This window comes from Microcebus murinus, chromosome 24 (assembly GCF_040939455.1).
Source record: "Microcebus murinus isolate Inina chromosome 24, M.murinus_Inina_mat1.0, whole genome shotgun sequence".
Taxonomy (NCBI): domain Eukaryota; kingdom Metazoa; phylum Chordata; class Mammalia; order Primates; family Cheirogaleidae; genus Microcebus; species Microcebus murinus.
Genome location: NC_134127.1, coordinates 16,659,895 through 16,677,706, shown reverse-complemented (window position 1 = coordinate 16,677,706; position 17,812 = coordinate 16,659,895). Strand labels below are relative to the sequence as shown.

The following is a 17,812-nucleotide window of genomic DNA, read 5'->3' as shown; positions in this document are numbered from 1 at the left end:
ATGTAATATCAAGAAAAGAGAAATGAAAACAAAGCAGGTATTCTGCTTTGTGGATGTCAGACTTTTGAAGGTATAAAATTACTGACATCAGGTGAGGATGAAGTTGTAAGGAAGCCAGTTACACAGGGTTTTTTGGGTGTTGGAATAGGGCAGTTAACACCATAAAGGGACCCAGGGCCAGAGGTATAATTACAGTTATTAGGCATTAGGTAAGGAATCTTTCAAACTATTGTGTGCCCTAATATTTTTTTAAAATCTAATATACCAAATGTAATAATTAAGGAAATCGAATTACTTCAGAAGGAATTGATGTGTAGATATCAGTCAATTGAAATAATGGAACAACAGATCAACCTAGAGAGGCATTTGGGCTGTGGTGAGGAGTCGATACCTAGTGTGGTTTCAGGTTATTGTGATTTCTCTGAGTGATCAGTGAAGGAAATTATTTTAGATTTGGCTGACATTTATTTCACTTTTTGTTTATTAATTATGCACACGGTAGATAATCTATCCAGGTTCATGATCATTTCTACCATTCATTTATGAATTCACAAATATTAAGTGCTGTCAGTTTGGAGCTTTCTGGATATAATGTTACAGAAATTAAAAATATCATGACATCAGGTGATTTCTACCTCCTGTCAGGTGAATTTTTTTTTTTTTTTGGCAGTCTTAGTATATTTTACGTATCATAAAATTATATGGTTTGAAATGTACATTTCAATGGGGGTTTTTTGGTTGTGTTTTTAGCAGATTGACAGAATGGTGCAGCCATCACCATACTCCAGTTTCTGGAACATTTCCATCACTGCAGAGAGAGCTCCGTGCCCACTCTGTAGTCACTGCCAGTCTCAGCCCCAGACACACACTAATCTACCTTCTATCTCGATAGCATTGCCTTTTCTGGACAGTTCATAAAAACAGAATCACACGTTATGTGGTCTTTTTTGCCTGGCTTATTTTATTTAACATAAGGCATTGGGGGATCACCCACGTTGTAGCACATATCAGTACTTCTCACCTTCACTGCTGAATACTGTTTCGTTGTATGGACTTACTACATTTTGTTCATCCATTTACTAGTTGATGAACATTCAGATTGTTTCCCCTTTTTGACTCTTAGCAATAATGGTCCTATGAACATTGACACACAAATTTTTATTTCTTTTACGTACCTACTTAGGAGTAGAATTGCTGGGTTGTATAATAACTTTGTAGTTCACTTTTGAAGAAACTGTCAAACTGTTTTCCAAAGTGGATATATGTTTTTACATTCCTTCTATCAATATATGCTTCAGTTGGATTTTAAAATCAAATGGTATGATTAAAAGAGATGAGTTAATTTTATAATTAATTTTTGGCCTGGCCTAATATCAAACAGAAAGTAGGGGTTTAATAAATATTTATGGTCAAGTGATTTCTCTTTTTTTCCTGCTGTATCCAAGAGGGATAATCATAATCTTACACTACGATGATAATAGGTTCCACGGCCTTTTACTACTGTTCATTGTTTAGAATGTTAATCTCCAATGAAGTTTTGCCAGGGATTATACCAAGAAGAATAAAGGCTTATTCTGTGCCATTTGAAATCAGTAATGAGAAATGGGTGAAGATCTAGAAATATCCCAACATAAACACGTCTGTTTCTCATAGGAGTGCGGAAGAAATGCAGGGGTGGATAAACAAGATCAACTGTGTTGCAGCCGTATTTTCTGCACCACCATTTCCAGCAGCCATTGGCTCGCAGAAGAAATTTAGCCGCCCACTTCTGCCAGCCACTACGACAAAATTGTCTCAGGTAAGTCATTCTGATAGTGCTTTGACCATGGAAGAAAAATGCTTTGTAAAATTATCTTACTGGTATTTGTATTTGAATAGTATTCCACGTTTTGGGGGGCAGATAAGGGACCTTGCCCTGTAAGGGCATATTGTATAAATGTGGCGGAAGTGCAGTATGGTGGGTTTTGTACTTTATATAGGAAGCTAATACAATCGAGTCATGGTTAGTATGACATAGTCTCTGATTTTGTTTCTAAAATTATTAGTTTGCTATTTAATTCGTCATACTTGCTTGGTTCTTTTTTTCTTTTTTTCTTTTTCTTTTTTTTTCCCAATAGCTGATAACTTTTAAATGACTGGCTAATGTTGGGAGATGCCCTGGCTTTGGTAGCAAGCTTTTCATTCATCCATTCGTTGGTTTATTTTACTGAGCATTTGCCATATCCCAGGCTGGATTTGGTGCTAGAAACATAAAAATATTTTTAGGGATCTAATGCCCACAGCACAATGGGGAAGGGCCTTCCCCAGCCCTCAGGGCAGAGCTGAATGGGACATTTGGGTTTTCTAAGCCAATCAAGATACGGTGCACCTGAACTCTATTTCAGATATATTTATGTAAACTTCCTTCTGTTGGCAGATTAATCTTTCTAAAAACCATATTTTATCATGTCCTTCTCCACTTAAAACTGTCTTAAGGACACTGCCTATAAGCCACGTTTGCTGATTTTGAACTTGGGTGCAGCACCCCATTGCCATTGACCAGCTAAAGCTTTTGGAAGCTACTTGATGTCTTTGTGAATTTCTTTTTTTTTTTTTTAATTTTTTTATTTTAGTGTATTATGGGGATACAGGTGTTAAGGTTACTTATATTGCCCATGCCCCCCCCCCAGTAAGAGCTTCACGCATGTCCATCCCCCAGGCGTTGCACATCTTACTCGTTGTGGTTGTATACACCCATCCCCTCCTCCCCCCTCCCACCCTCCCAACACCCGATAAATGTTATTCCTATATATGTCCACTTAGGTGTTGATCTGTTAATACCAATTTGCTGGTGAGTACATGTGGTGCTGGTTTTTCCAGCACATGAGATACTTTACTTAGCTAGTAAAGTACTAGCATACTTTACTTTACTTTTCCAGCGCATGAGATACTTTACTTAGTAGAATGGGTTCCAGCTGTATCCAGGAATATACAAGAGGTGCTATATCACCATTGTTTCTTAAAGCTGAGTAGTATTCCATGGTATACATTTACCACATTTTATTAATCCACTCATGAATTGATGAGCACTTGGGTTGTTTTCATAGCTTTGTGATTGTGAATTGTGCTGCTATAAACATTCGAGTGCAGGTGTCTTTTTCATAAAGTGACTTTTGATCTTTTGGGTAGATGCCCAGTAGTGGAATTGCTGGATCAAATGGTAGATCTACTTATATCGCTTTGAGGTATCTCCATATTGCTTTCCACAGAGGTTGAACTAGTTTGCAGTCCCACCAGCAGTGAAGGAGTGTTCCTCTCTCTCCACATCCACGCCAGCATTTGTTGTTTGGGGACTTTTTGATAAAGACCATTCTCACTGGAGTTAAGTGATATCTCATTGTGGTTTTGATTTGCATTTCCCTGATGATTAGAGATGTTGAACATTTTTTTATATGTTTGTTGGCCATTATTCTGTCTTCTTTTGAGAAGTTTCTCATCATGTCCTTTGCCCATTTTTTGATAGGGTTGTTTGATTTTTTCTTGCTGATTTTCCTGAGTTCTAAATAGATTCTAGTTATCAGCCCTTTATCAGATGTGTAGCTTGCAAAAATTTTCTCCCATTCTGTGGGTTGTCTGTTTGCTCTCTTGACTGTTTCTTTGGCTGTGCAGAAGCTTTTTAATTTCATTAGGTCCCATTTGTTTATTTTTGTTGCTTCTGTGATTGCCTTTGGGGTCTTCTTCATAAATTCTTTGCCTAGCCCAATGTCTAGAAGAGTATTTCCAACATTTTCCTCTAGAATTCTAATAGTTTCACACCTAAGGTTCAAGTCTGTTACCCAGTGTGAGTTGATTTTTGTGAGAGGTGAAAGGTGTGGGTCTTGTTTCAGTCTTCTACATGTGGCTATCCAGTTTTCCCGGCACCATTTATTGAATAAGGATTCTTTTCCCCAGTGTATGTTTTTGTCTGCTTTGTCAAAGATTAGTTGGCTATATGAGGATGGTTTTATATCTGGGTTCTCTTTTCTGTTCCACTGGTCAATGTCCCAAAGTGAATTTCTTATTGCTGCAGCCATACAAGTAGTTTTATCTGACTATGATCAATCAGGTGTTGGTATTAACTAGCTCCTCTATACATCTCTGATATCATGATTATCAATGATACATTTATTTAATAAATGTGTATCCTGTGCTCGTTGCACATCAGAAACTATTCTAGGTCCTGGGGCTAGGAAGGCAAATGAAACCCTGTTGGTCTTCTGGAGGAGTGACAAATGTAAATAAGCAAGCAACCCTTGCACAGTTGGACAGAGGCATAGGAAGGATGAGCCCAGAGTGCTGTAGGGTACAAGGAAGGGACCTTGGCTGGCCTTGGTGGTGAAGGAGGAGATGTGATATCTAGTATGAAGCTTAAACGATGAGAAGCAGTTAGGTGAGGTGTGGGATGAACTAATGGAATGATCCAGGCCTAGAGGAGCAGGAACCACACTAAATATAACCTGGGCACAATGTTGAGAAAAAGCAAGAAATGTACCTTTGTGGAGGTAAGCAAAGGCCAGAGCCTTTCTTTGGCACGTGTAGGATTTTGGATGCTTTGGTGGTTCCCAGCTTCCTTAGGATAATCATTTTAAGCAGGAGAGGAATGTGATCAAAATTATTCTCATTACAGTATGAGGAAAAGCAGTAGAAGATACTACTAAAAGCAGAAAGGCCTATTTTAAAAGAGCTTTCAATAATCCAGAGGAGAATTAGCTAAGTTACTTGTAGAAGAAATGGATAGAAGTGAAAGTATCTGAGAGACCTTGAGAGTATAGAACGGACAGTTCTAGTGGTTTGCTGAAGTGGAGGGAAAAGGGCTGTCACCTCGGCTGGGACAGCTGGGGACTGTGGTGTCCAACCTGGCTTTTGGAGCCTCACCTCACGCCTCCTGGTTTCCCCCGTTGCTGCTTTTCCCACCCTTTCCTGGAGCCTTCTATTCTTTCTTTCTCCAAATGTTACAGCACCCAGGGCTCACAAACAGATGAAGACAATTGGGAAACAAAAAAAAATTTTAAGGTCTTTAGGTAAAAAAAAAATAAATGAAAAATAAAACACCAAAATTGGAGAATGTTATGCCAAGAAAAGGGAGAAAGGTCAGATAAAATTAAGACAAAAAATACCTGTCTTATTAAGTGGCTGGGAGGTCACTGGGTAATGTTGGCAAGAGTAGTTTTGATGGAGTGAAACTGGTATCTCTGATAGGATGATTATCAGGTAGGAAGGAGGCATAGAAACAGAAACTACATTGGTCTTCCTTGACAAGGGAATATAAGGTCGTAGGGAAGACGTGTGCACAAGTCTTGCCATAAGTTATTTTAAAAAACAGGAAAAATAGCAGGAAGAAGAGAGGAGACGTGGTTCAGGAAAGATTCTTTTGTTTCATTTTGTTTTTTAATTCATGATTAACATATATTGGATGCTTACTATGTAAGTATTACTATTACTATGTAAGTAATATATTATCAAACACACTGTTAAGAATAGCAGGGACCAGGCCAGCTCAGCTTGTAGGACAGCATGACATTTAATTTTTAAGGATAATAAATACTCTGAGATTTTTTTTTTAAGAAAAAGGATAGGCTTTTATTGATGACCAGAGAATATATTGGCTCACTTCTCCACCTCCCCAACTCAAATATGAACTGTTCAAGCAAACACGTTTCCCTGTTTTAAGTTTGGGTACTTAACATAAAGAGTATACCACATAAAAGGTAAACCACAGTATCATGATTATGATAAGGTAAGGGGAGGAAAAAAATCAAACAACTGGAAGTAAAAAAACTTCAAAAATTGAGTTTTGAATCAGGCATGGTGGTGTGCACACCTGTAATCCCAGCACTTTGGGAGACTGATGGGGGAGGATCACTTGAGCCCAGGAGTTTGAAGCTGCAGTGAGCTATGATCATGCCAGTGTACTCTAGCCGGGCGACATAGTGAGACCCCGTCTCTTAAAAATAAAAATTGAGTTCTATTAATTATACTATGGACTTTCTAGGGGTTATTTTTCAATATATTGATTCTTCCTTATATTCAGTTCTATAAAAGATCCAGGGGAGGTGAATTGAACTAAAGATGGATGTTAATATGTGTGTCATTCATAGAAGATTTATTAATACGTAGCTCAGAGCAACATGCGGGTTTTTCTTCTTCCCTCACTGTAGAATCTATAGTTCTGTTTACTTTCTACTTTGAAAAATGTACTGCTTTCCTATTTATGTGTGGGCTATAAATTAGTAAGTCACATGCACATGAAAATGAGTGTGTTCATCTGTTTGTGTGTTTACCAGAACGAGCAAGCAAGTACCTTTATCAAGGCAGTCTGTCTTATTTTAAACAAATGTCTTATAGTGGAACTAAAATTAGAAGGCATAATTTTTTTGATACTTTTCCCTCATTTTGGACATATACCCATAGAGATGCAAAAATGCATATATAGTATGATCGAAGTGATAGATTCAAGATCTTAAACAAGAAAACAATCACCAAAAAAGCATCCTCCAGTGTCCCATAAGACAAAATGACCACGCTGTTTTAGGAACTTAACATCTTTGGAAAAGAGTAAGACGATTTCCTCCCCAGTTAAATCACTGAGTCTTTGTAGGCCTCAATTTTCTATCCAGAAAATGAAAAGATCATTCTAGAATGTCCTTAAGGTTTTTCTTTTTCCTACCACCAAATCTGCATTATTTCTTTGCCCAGTTCATAATGTTTGTTTCTAAAAACTAGAAAAGATTTTTTACCTTTGAGAAACAAATATGTCAAATTAAGCATGTGAGAAATAATAGGCTATGAAGACAAAAGAGTTAGTTCATAGACAGGTGTTTGGGGTAGCCTTGACTTTGGATAGAGGCTCTTGGGGGATGTCTGTGCCTGAGTCATAGTGCACCCCAGAATATGTGTCTGGATGCCCCCACAATTTCCCCAGTACCTTACAGGCCGGTTTCCATCCTTTAGTCCAGGCCTACTCAACCTTAGGACCATCAGCACTTTGATCTGGATAATTCTTTGTTGTGGGACGATGTCCTATGAATTGTAGGATGCTTAGCAACATCTTCAGCCTCTATTCAACTAGAAGCCAATAGCATCACCCCATTTTCAACAAACTAAAATGTCTCCAGACATTGCCAGATGTCTAGTGGGTCAAAATCTACCTCATTGCTATTGAGAAACACTGCTTTTTATCCCAGTGGTTCCTAATCTATAAGACCAGCCATCTTCCTATTCTTTGTACCCCCACAACCTGGCCACGACTCCCCTAAATGCCAGAACCTCTTGGATAATTTCAATTTACAAAATACACATATAACAATGTGAGTGCCCTGCTGGAAAAAATGATAAACAGTGTTAGGAAAAAATGAAACATTTAATTAAAAGATTGTTTGTTACCTTGTAAGACACATTGTTTATCACCCTGTCATTTGTGGCCCTTTCTTTAATTTGTTCTTGTCTTCTATGCAAAACACATTAGCCTTAATAATTAAAATTGATTATTGCTAGTGCAGCATGGTTCTTTCTAAACAACTCTGCTGTGTAGGAAGAATCACCTTCTTTGTTTTTCACAGCAGTGTTGCCAGAAGACATTTTTCTTCTTCTGTTGGAGGTGGAGAGACTCATTGGAAAATTTAAGTTTTGTTTCTCCTTCTGGAGTAGCTCTCCAAACATTGAGTCTTACGGTCCTCCTTCAGGATCTGCTCAGGACCTCCCTTTCTACCCACCAAAGCAGTGACTTTCAAACTTGAATGTGCACAGGAATTATCCTGGAGACTTGTATAAAATGATTCAAACTCTTATAAAAGTTTGAATCAGTGGATAATCACCGATGCTATATGGGGCCAACCTTAGGATGGACACTGCCGGCAACACAGGGAAGTCCTGTGCGTGCTTGTCATGTGGAAGTAACCCACTGCTCCCTCGTATCTTCCAATATGTGTTTTTTTAATAAAATACACTACTATAAAATATACTACTGTGTCTTCCTCCCCCTGGAGCGTCCTACTGTCAACCCCAATAGTAAATATTAGTAAACTTTAACATTTTATAGTGCTTACATTTTTACCAAAAAAAATTAACTTTCCCCAATGCCTTAAGAATTCATTAAAAATCTTGTAGAACTCATAAATAAGTTCAGCAAAGTTAGAGAATACAAGGATTTGTATATGGTATGTGAATTATACCTCACTACCGATTTTAAAAATTCTCCCCAATGGATCCTCCTGCCTGGGGTACAGACCCCATTTTGGAAAACTCTGGCCAGGACTATTTCTGCAACACCTCAAGATCTCTCTCCCTCTAATCTTGACCAATCATCCTTCATGGTTGAGGCTAAAATACGATTCTAATTATGTCACTTACCCTTAACAGGCTCATTTTTTCCAATTAGATGCAGTTCAGACTCCTTGGCATGGCCTTAAATGGTGCCCACACTTTTCCAGAATAGATAGATTTCTTGCTCATTTCTTAGAGGTCTGGGTTTAATATATGCAAAATACTCTGTAAAACAATAAATGATGTGGAAGTCACTGTGCTTAAACTTTTTAAACACTGTGTTGAAGGTCTGAAACTATCATAATGAAAAAAAATCTTTTGGGTGGTGCTTTCAGCAACAGCCCCCCTCAAACTGATGCAGGGGCAGATGATCTTTATTCCAAATTCCATACCACCTGAGTTTTGGTAAGTCTCCAGTGTTTAGCAGTTTGACTTGTAAGTTGTATTGCAGACTGCTAGAAATGTCATTACCTTCTAAAGCATCTTTCTCCATTAAGACAGCACAAAGGAAACAGTCTGAGACCTCCCCTCTTTACTTGCACTTAAAAAAAATCCATGTGTTCATATATCAGGTAATACATTAGTTATTGTGAGCATTATAAAATCAGGTAAGACAATGATACTGGCTGTCAGCTGCTGAGAGCTTAAGGTATTTGTCAGTGTTAGGCAAGTAACATCTATACATCCAGAACTGTGCCACATACTATCTTACCTGCCCACCCTGCACTAGACACTGAAGGATATAAGAGGAGGGGGAAATGACCTTTCTTTGCCTTTAAAGAGCTTGTGATCAGTAGAGGAAATAAAAGTCACACACAAAGGCCGGAATCTATTTTGTACTGAATGAGTGGTGGAGGCATTTAAGTGCTTCAGTCACGCAGAAGAGGAGGAGCTGGTGAGACTGGAGCGACACTGGCTCTGAGTGGGACTGGAGGAGGGCGAGTGGCCCTGGGTACCACCTGCGGCGTTGGAGAGCTGTGGCGGAGGGCGGGTGGATGGGGGGACCCGCTAGCGTGTAGGGAGCTTAGCAATGGATGCAGAGCTGAGTCCAGCTCTGATACATTCAGAAGTGGAGTGTTCAGAAGCTTATGTCGTTAGCAGCCCTTTGCACTCAGAAGGCTGTGCCCAGGAGGGTTTATGACAGAAGCTGGGAGAAGCTGCTGCCACTCTGTCCTTACCTCTGACCTGGAGCAATGACTTGAACTCTCTGATTCTGTTTCCTCTAAGATGAGGAGGGTAGGAGGGGGCCATGGCCAGCTTCTCTTCCACCAGAGGACTCCTAGGACTCTGTCCCCCATAGCTGGCGGGGAAAGTCTGGTGGCAGGACAGTAGGCTGTTCCCCTCCCTTCTCCCAGCCACCAGCGTAGTGAGTGCCTGGCACGCAGTGGGCGCTCAGTGAGTTTGTGGGTAGATAACTGTGTCACCCTCCCCTGGCGCGCTCAAGGTTCCCTTCTTCCTCTTTCTTTCCCTTTCTCAACCATCTGCATTTCTATGTCATCATTTCCTTTTATTTTTCACAGCTATCTTTCATCCTGCTCTCCATCATAAGTACTAAGTCAGTCTTATGTTTGGTATCGAGGCCTAAAGAGCTGACATCTAGGCCTTGGTCCCAGGCTGTGCATCAGGACAGGAGGACCCCAACTCTGGCTCAGTCCTTGACTCACAGCTGGACCCTGCAAGACATGGCAAGGTCTCGCACACCCCGGTTGCCTTTCCCATCATCGGTTAAGCACTACTTTCTTCATAGAGATAAAATTAGAGCTTGATACTGTAAAGGAAAATATGAAATTTCCCTCAGAGTGCTGTATAGGAAAAAATTAAATCTTTAAAAAAATTTTAACTGACATATAATTATATACTTTTATGAGGTGCAGTGTAATGTTTTGATACATGTATACCTTGTGGAGTGATTCAATAAAGCTAATTACCATGCCCATCACCTCACATACTTACCATTTTTTATAGAAAGAACATTTCAAATCTCTTTCAGCAATTTTGAAATATATAGTGCATTATTATTAACTATAGTCACCATGATATTCAGTAGAACTCTTAAACTTATTTTTCCTGTCTAACTGAAATTTTATATTCTTTTACCAACATCTCCCTTCACCTCTGGTAACTGTCATTCTCTTCTCTGTGACTTCTACTTTTTTTGATTCCCACATATAAGCAAAATCATACAGTATTTGTCTTTCTGTGCCTGGCTTATTTCACTTAACATAATGTCCTCTGGGTTTGTCCAAGTTGTCACAAATGACAGAATGTCCTTTTTTTGAAGGCTGAATATTATTCTATTTTTTTTATATAAACCACATTTTACTTTATCCATTTATTCATTCATGGACATTTAGGTTTTCTCCTTATCTTGGCTATTGTGAATAGTGCTGCAATGACCATAGTAGTACAGATTTCTTTTTGAGATCCTGATTCCATTTTCTGTAGCTAGGTACTCAGAAATGGGATTGCCAGATCATATGGTAATTCTATTTTTAGTTTTTTGAGAAACCTTACACAGTCTTCTATTAATATAATGACTATACTAATTTACATTTCCATCAACATGGTTTTGCCTTTCTCCACATCCTCACCCACACTTGTTATCTTTCATCTTTTTGATAATGGCTATTCCTGCAGATGTGAGGTGATATCTCATTGTGGTTTTAATTTGTCTATCCCTGATATTGAGCATTTTTTCATATATCTGTTGGCCATTTGTATGTTGTCTTTTGAGATATATCTGTTGAGGCCTATCTTAGTCCATTTGTACTGCTATAACCGAATACTATAGACTGGGTAATTTATAAAGACCAGAAATTTATTTCTCACAGTTTTGGAAGCTGGAAGTATAAGTTCAAGGAGCCAGCAGGTTTGGTGTCTGGTGAAAGCCTGGTCTCTGCTTCCAAGGTGGCACCACATTGCTTCATCCTCCAGAGATGAATGTTGTGTCCTCACATAACAGAATATGGAAGGGCAAAAAAGGGCCCAAGCTAGTTCCCGTCAGCTCTTATATAAGACAGTAATCTGCTCACTTCCCAAAGGTACCACTTGCTAATGTCAACACAATGGGGTTAAGTTTCAACATGAATTTTGGAGGGGACACATTCAAACCACAGCAAGGTTCATTGCCCATTTTTTAATTGGTTCATTTGTTTTCTTGTGATTAAGTTGAGTTCCTTCTATATTTTGGATATTAGCCCCTTATCTGAAAAAATTAAATCTTAAGTGACATCTCAAACTTGTCTTATAGATAAAATTTTATTATATATATTGTCAAAGGACTTATCTAGTTAAATCTGTTGACATGTAACAATAACAATTTGTCTTGCATGTAATATTTTAATGCCACTTTTTAAATTGTCACTTGCTAACTTAAAACAATTTCATGAGTTTATGCCATTTCCTATTTTTGCCCTTTCTTGAAACTTTGTCAGATGTACTATGTCTCTGCCCTCTCTGAAATCCCTTTTGCTACTGTCATCTATAAAAACATTATATATGCATCCCTAATGAATTGAAAGAGCAAAGACAAAAGAAAAAAAAGAGGGATTCCTACTTTGTCTTCCTTCATTATGTCCATTACAAATTTAATTGTCCTGAATCTGAGAATGTCACATGTTTCCATGGCTGCAGCCTTCTCTGTTTTTACCATCAGTTTTTGTCAGAAAAATCTATCTCCTTTACCAGGAGATTCTAGCATTGGACTAGTTTACATGGCCAACCTATCTATGCCCATAAGAGCCACTTGGCATTTTTATTTCACTGGTCAAAATGGACAGATTTATGGAGATGTGGTTTTGAAACGCCTTATTTTGAGATTACTATCTTGACCCTTGCTTCATGAAGGCAGTGAAGTAGAAGCAGGCATTGCACAGTGAACATCAGCATTTCATTGACTAGTTTCTTCTTTAAAATAAAGCCTAAGTGACTAACCCTTTATTCTGTTGTATAAAATAGTCAGGTTTATAAAACAGCTTAGTAACAATAAATAAACCCTGGCAAGCCCCATCATTGGAAGGAAAGTGACAATATACGATGATGTGTGTATTGTCATTCTGGCCTGTATTCCTCATTAAAATCAGTATAAATGGTAGTTTATACGACAAAAAAGAGACATTTGTTTTTTTTTTTCACTTCTCCTTATCATTTATCTTATTGTACATGTGAAATTTATACTTAAGAATTTAGATAATTTGTATGTAAAAGTGGAACAGTAAGCAGTCATGCAGTTTCAGGAATGCAAGAGAATTCCAGTGTCTTTGTTTCAAGAATGTTTTTAAAATGCCAGAAAGGTCAGTAGCATATCTTCTTGCTAAGATATATAAATGGTGCCCCTAGAATAGATATCCTTTGACGTGGGATCAACCATGTTGCATTGGTATATGATGCCTATAACAGTGCTATTCAGGCAATGATGACTACTTCGGGTCAGTAAGGTTGAAGTAACTAAGCAGAGATAGCTACATTTTTTAATAATATCATCATCCGATGGGTTTCAGAGAAGAATTATTTCTTGGTACCACTACCTGTCCCAAAAAGGAAAAAAAAATATTCAGATAGACACTTCGCTCGTTGTGATAGGGAAACTGGCAGTGTCGCTGGGCGGGCATGAAACGGAGAAGCCCAGGTGTGTGGCTGAGGCCAAGTGCTTGACTGTTGAGCTGGTGACTTGCCTGTCAGGGTATCTCTTAAGAGGCCTGGTCCCAACTCAGTGGCAGTTACCCATGATAAACAGCTCTGAATGCTTTTGGTTTTGTGATAAGGGACCTGGTTAGGGAGGCTGGCCTTGGTTGCCACCCTGGGAAGGAATATGGGAAACAGTCAGACATTGGTGTAAGCAAGCTCAGAAGCTGGGCCACCAGAGGCACATGGGACTTCTAATGAATTAAAGTTGTTCAACATAGGGATTTTTTTAAAGTCCAGTATGCTTTTTTGTTGATTTATTTATTTTTTGGACACTAAATGGCTTAATCATTTCCTGCAGGAGGAGCAGCTGAAATCTCACGAAAGCAAGCTGAAGCAGATCACCACCGAGCTGGCCGAGCATCGCTCGTACCCCCCGGACAAGAAGGTGAAAGCGAAGGATGTAGACGAATACAAACTGAAAGATCACTACCTGGAGTTCGAGGTATGTCGAACCGCAGTGTTCATACATGCTTATTACCGAGTTATTTTATGATTTGTCCACGAGGCAGCATTTCTTTTTACAGTCACTGGAACTGTGGGAAACGTGGCTTGGCCCTGGCTCCGACTTGGGAGCTGCTGGCACAGTCTGGGCCAAGGTGGCCCCTCTTGTTTGTGATGCCGTTGAAGTGCCAAATAAACATCAAAGAGTCACTGCCAGCTTATGTGCTTCAAAGCAAGCAGCGCGCCTGGTTGGAACAGCGTGTGCCTGCTGCGAGGGGGAAAAAGAGAGAACAGAAGAGGGACATGCCAGAGTGGACAGCTGCTTTCTGTGTCCCTTGTCTCCTCCGGCAGAGTCTGAGTCAAAAAAAAAAAAAGTACAAGGAAGGAAATGAACTGTGGGTTGACATGAAGCGTCAGCTTTTCCCTGCGCATTCCTGCTGTTAGGTTACACCAGTGCACTTTTCTTATCATTCCCTGCTCTTTAGAGAGGGATTAATAAATTGTGGCACATGTGTGGTTATTAAAAAGAACAGTGAGGATCCATGTGCCCTGGCATGGAAAGGTGGAAAATTTCAAAGACATTTGAAAGCATTGTATTTCCCAGTGTTTCCTTTGGCTAAGTTTTCTCCCAAACTAGTGTCAGGGTTATGCAGGACCCTCTGACTTCTGACTCTCCCCCTTAGCCAGTGCCTTCAGACATTGTGTTGTTTTTTTGTTTTTATTTTTTATTTTTTTGAAGTAGGTAGCATCTAGTCTAAAACAGAAATAATTATTTTTTAATTTCTTTACATATTTCTTTTGCCGTTGGGTGTGCTGGCCCCATCAATAGCTATTCTTGTTGATTGCGACTCTGTCCCCTTTTATTTCCCATCATTCGTCTGTTTCATGTCCATCTTATCATCCTATTTCCTCCTGAGGCTTGAAACTTACAACTATCCGAGTGCACAAATCCTGGCACTGTGCACCCGCCCCTTTCTTCCCACGGTGTTGCTCATCGCTGTTACTCTTCCTCTGCTGAGTCCCAGCTTTCTCATCTCTCCCTCCGACTGTCTCTCCTTTTTCAGTTCATTCCACGTCCTGTAGCCAGTTTTTCCTCTGAGGCTCAACCTAGATGCCAGCCCTCCCCTGTTCAGCAGCTGACATGGGTTTTCTCCCACAATCTCATCCCCCATGTATTTTTTTAATAAAGGCCCCGAGCTTAGACTAAGAGTGTTGGCTTCTCCATGACATCAGTCCTTCCCATGCCAGCCTCCATGGACTTTAGTCACATTTCTGCCCACTTCCCCCAAATACGCCTTCATACCTTCGTTCATCTGTTTGCTTCTGCCTCTGAGGCTCTTCTTTGTTTCTGGAAGCCCTGTTCATCTTTCAAGGTACAGCCCCTTCTGGAAAAGCCTACCCTAACCCCACTAGCTAGGATTAATCTGTCACAGTATTTTCCACAATTTGCTCTATGTTAAAGTTATTTCAGTCTGTCTGTGTGTGTGTAGTGACTCCATAATGCCTCCCCCTGCCCAACACCACCAGCTTTGGGAGGGCAGGGACCTCAAGTTTATTCGCAACCTTTCTTTATGCTTGCTTATTGAATTGGACAGGATTTCATGGAAGCCTTAAAAAGTCTCTTTCTGAGTTAGACTATTTCTCTGATCAAATGTAGCATCTGGTTCGGAAAATGGCACTTCCACTACAGATCCGTGTACTGGCTTTTTCATGGTCAAGCAAGATGGGCAGATGGCAATACCAACAAAAATCTTTATTTTGGTAAAGGTAAAAGTTTGTTAACCAAAGCAATGGAAGCCTTACCAGCAAAAGGCTTGGAAAAATATTGAAAGAAAAGAACAACAACAAAAAAACTAAGCCACTCATCTTTCCCCGGGCTCATTCATTCTTGGGAAATAGGAGTTCTCAGAAGCAATCATTATTCTTCACACTTCTGGAGTGGCTTGAAGCCATAGGCCTTGTTTTGTTTCACACATGCTAATTAAATTTCCCAACACCTCAGTCTCAGCTTCCACCAGCACTCAGCACCTTGCTTGAGCCCTTGACTCTTAAGAGGAACAGTCTGTCCCCAGGAGGTGGGAGTGGCCACAAGACCAGGGGAAGATTGTCATGCTAGAAGCACTTCTTGCTTTTGAATCTACCACAGTGCACCTTTTCTGAAAATGTAACCCAGCAAGAGCCAGCCTTTTCATTCCCTGACATGAAGTTAGACCAAGCTTTGTGGGGATTAATTCTTGCTTTCATCAAGTTGTCACTTCAAGGAGCATGAAAATAGCATTCCCCGACCCTTGACTCATATCAAAATCAGACTCAGATGCTAATCAGACTCAAAATCAGACGCATATGCTAATGAGTCCAGCATGTTGACTTGTGTCTGTCAAGGTCATTAGCCCGTATCTACCAGGAGGGTGAACGGTACCTCATTTTGCACAGATGTCATCTAAAAAGAGTTTTGTAAAAGTAATGCTTCTTAGGAAGTGAATCATTGTTTCTCACTAACTTAAAATGGAAGTGGTATATCACATAGACTCCACTTTCCTATTATTTCGGCCACACGTGGGTGCTTGTGGAGAGTCCCTGCGTAGCATCGTTTACTTCATAAGCAAGATTCCCTGAGCAGGCTCCTTCACTGCCTGAACAGGGGATATGAGAGTTATTGGCCATTTTGTGCATTTTGTTCACAGCTCTGTCCCCAGCTTCTAGAACACTGACTAATTGATAGATGTTCGTTGAATGAATTGATGTTATCTTTTATACACAGTAATAAAATTTCATCAGAGGAAAGTAACTCTTTGAGAAGACTTAGTATTAATTCTTTTTACAGGACCATAAGCTCCCAGGAAAACAAATCTGATAGGCAGCTGAGAACCAACAGCAGTGGCTACTGTTTGGTAGGCACCCTCAGAAGGGCTTTAATCCATCTTGTTGTCACCAAGACAGAATCACAGACACGAGTGAGCTTATTCTCGCAGTAGGTCATCACCAGGACGGCCCCCCCTGGTTCAGAGCAATTGAAATAAGTTTCACAAGTCTTAGTTAGAAAAAACACTTTTATTTTGGGCAGAATATTAAGCTGTTAACATAATAACACCAGAGTGTTCCTAACTTTATGTGTTGCATTTGTGTATATCCCAAGTTGCTTTGAGTACAAACAATTCTTTGTGGTGAGCAAAATCCACAGTTCTTTTCTCTGCCTTAGAAATTCTCCAAACTCTGGCTGACAGTAAATAATTAAAACTCTGATAAATATATAGGTTCCGCATTTTTAAAAAACCTACAGAGAGCAAGGAGACTTCCATCTTGGCCTGTTAGGAAAAGATTCACTTTTACTTAAAGCAGCAAAGTTCATTCAGAAAGGGCTGTCTTCACTGGTTATTAACTAGAGAGAAAGAGGTGGTTTTGTTTTTAACTAAATTGGTAGCCCAAACTGTGGCTGCTATTTTCCTAGAAGAGTTCATTTAGAATCTAATCTTAACTTTTGAAAGAGTTGTGAGGCATCACAAGTCTACATTGAGAAACTCACCATTTCCCTATTCATGAAATAAATATCAGAAATAGCCACATTTCCTTATAAATTAAGTCTACTCCATTCAGTTCCCATTTTACTTAAAAATATTTTTAATGGATCCCAATGCTTCTGGTACTTTAAGAAACTTACCAAGATCTGGAGCAGATGGATGGTTTGTGTCAGATGTAAAAGCTGACAAGGCCCCCACCAGTGACAGCACAAGTAGGTTGAGCTGGGCTGGGAAACACCCAGCCCTTTAAGAAACAGCATCATTAAAGAAATTCCCTCAAGAGCAACATAGTTGGCCCTGATATTTTGGCTTTATGTTTTTTCAACTTTAAAAGCAATAGCACTGGGGCAAGGGCAATATATGTAACCTTAACATTTGTACCCCGTAATATGCTGAAATAAAAAAAAAGCAATAACACTTAGAGAAGATGCTGTTTATTCTGAGATATTTTTCATACAACACATAAGATATTTCCAGTAGGTTGAGTGATTAATCCTTATTTTGTACACACCCGAGTAGGGAGAGGGAGGCAATGCAGCAGCCATATTGCAAACATGGCTGGGCTGTGAGAGGTTTACTGCAGAGGGATTATTGAAGGCCAGGGTAATAGCCAGCTCCCAGGGGTCATTGTAGAGCCAGGTGGAAGGCTGTAGCCAGCACAATGCCAATATATTTTATGTGACCAGCAGACCTAATGTCAGCATGTTTTCTCTGGCCAGCACATTGCCGAATTTGTTTTCATTGTAATCTAAATGCCTTTAGGAAAGACAAACAGTCTCTTTCCCACTACTCCCTATTATAGCACATCTAATAGCTTTCTGCATTTGTGTCATCACCTGGCCCCTGAAGCTATTACAGTTTGCAAACCCTATTATAGAGGCTGCAGC

The 17,812-nt window shown here is 39.7% G+C and overlaps 1 protein-coding gene across 9 annotated transcripts in view; it reads left to right on the top strand.

The window, feature by feature from the left end:
* The window catches only part of PSD3 (pleckstrin and Sec7 domain containing 3), a 460,884-nt gene that overhangs the window by 419,620 nt on the left and 23,452 nt on the right, over positions 1-17,812 (top strand). For all 9 annotated transcript variants that reach the window (XM_012785047.2, XM_012785050.2, XM_012785051.3 and 6 more), the window contains 2 exons: positions 1,654-1,798; positions 13,265-13,408. In XM_012785047.2, the coding sequence (XP_012640501.2) occupies positions 1,654-1,798; positions 13,265-13,408 (289 nt within the window). The remainder of the gene's footprint in view (positions 1-1,653; positions 1,799-13,264; positions 13,409-17,812) is intronic.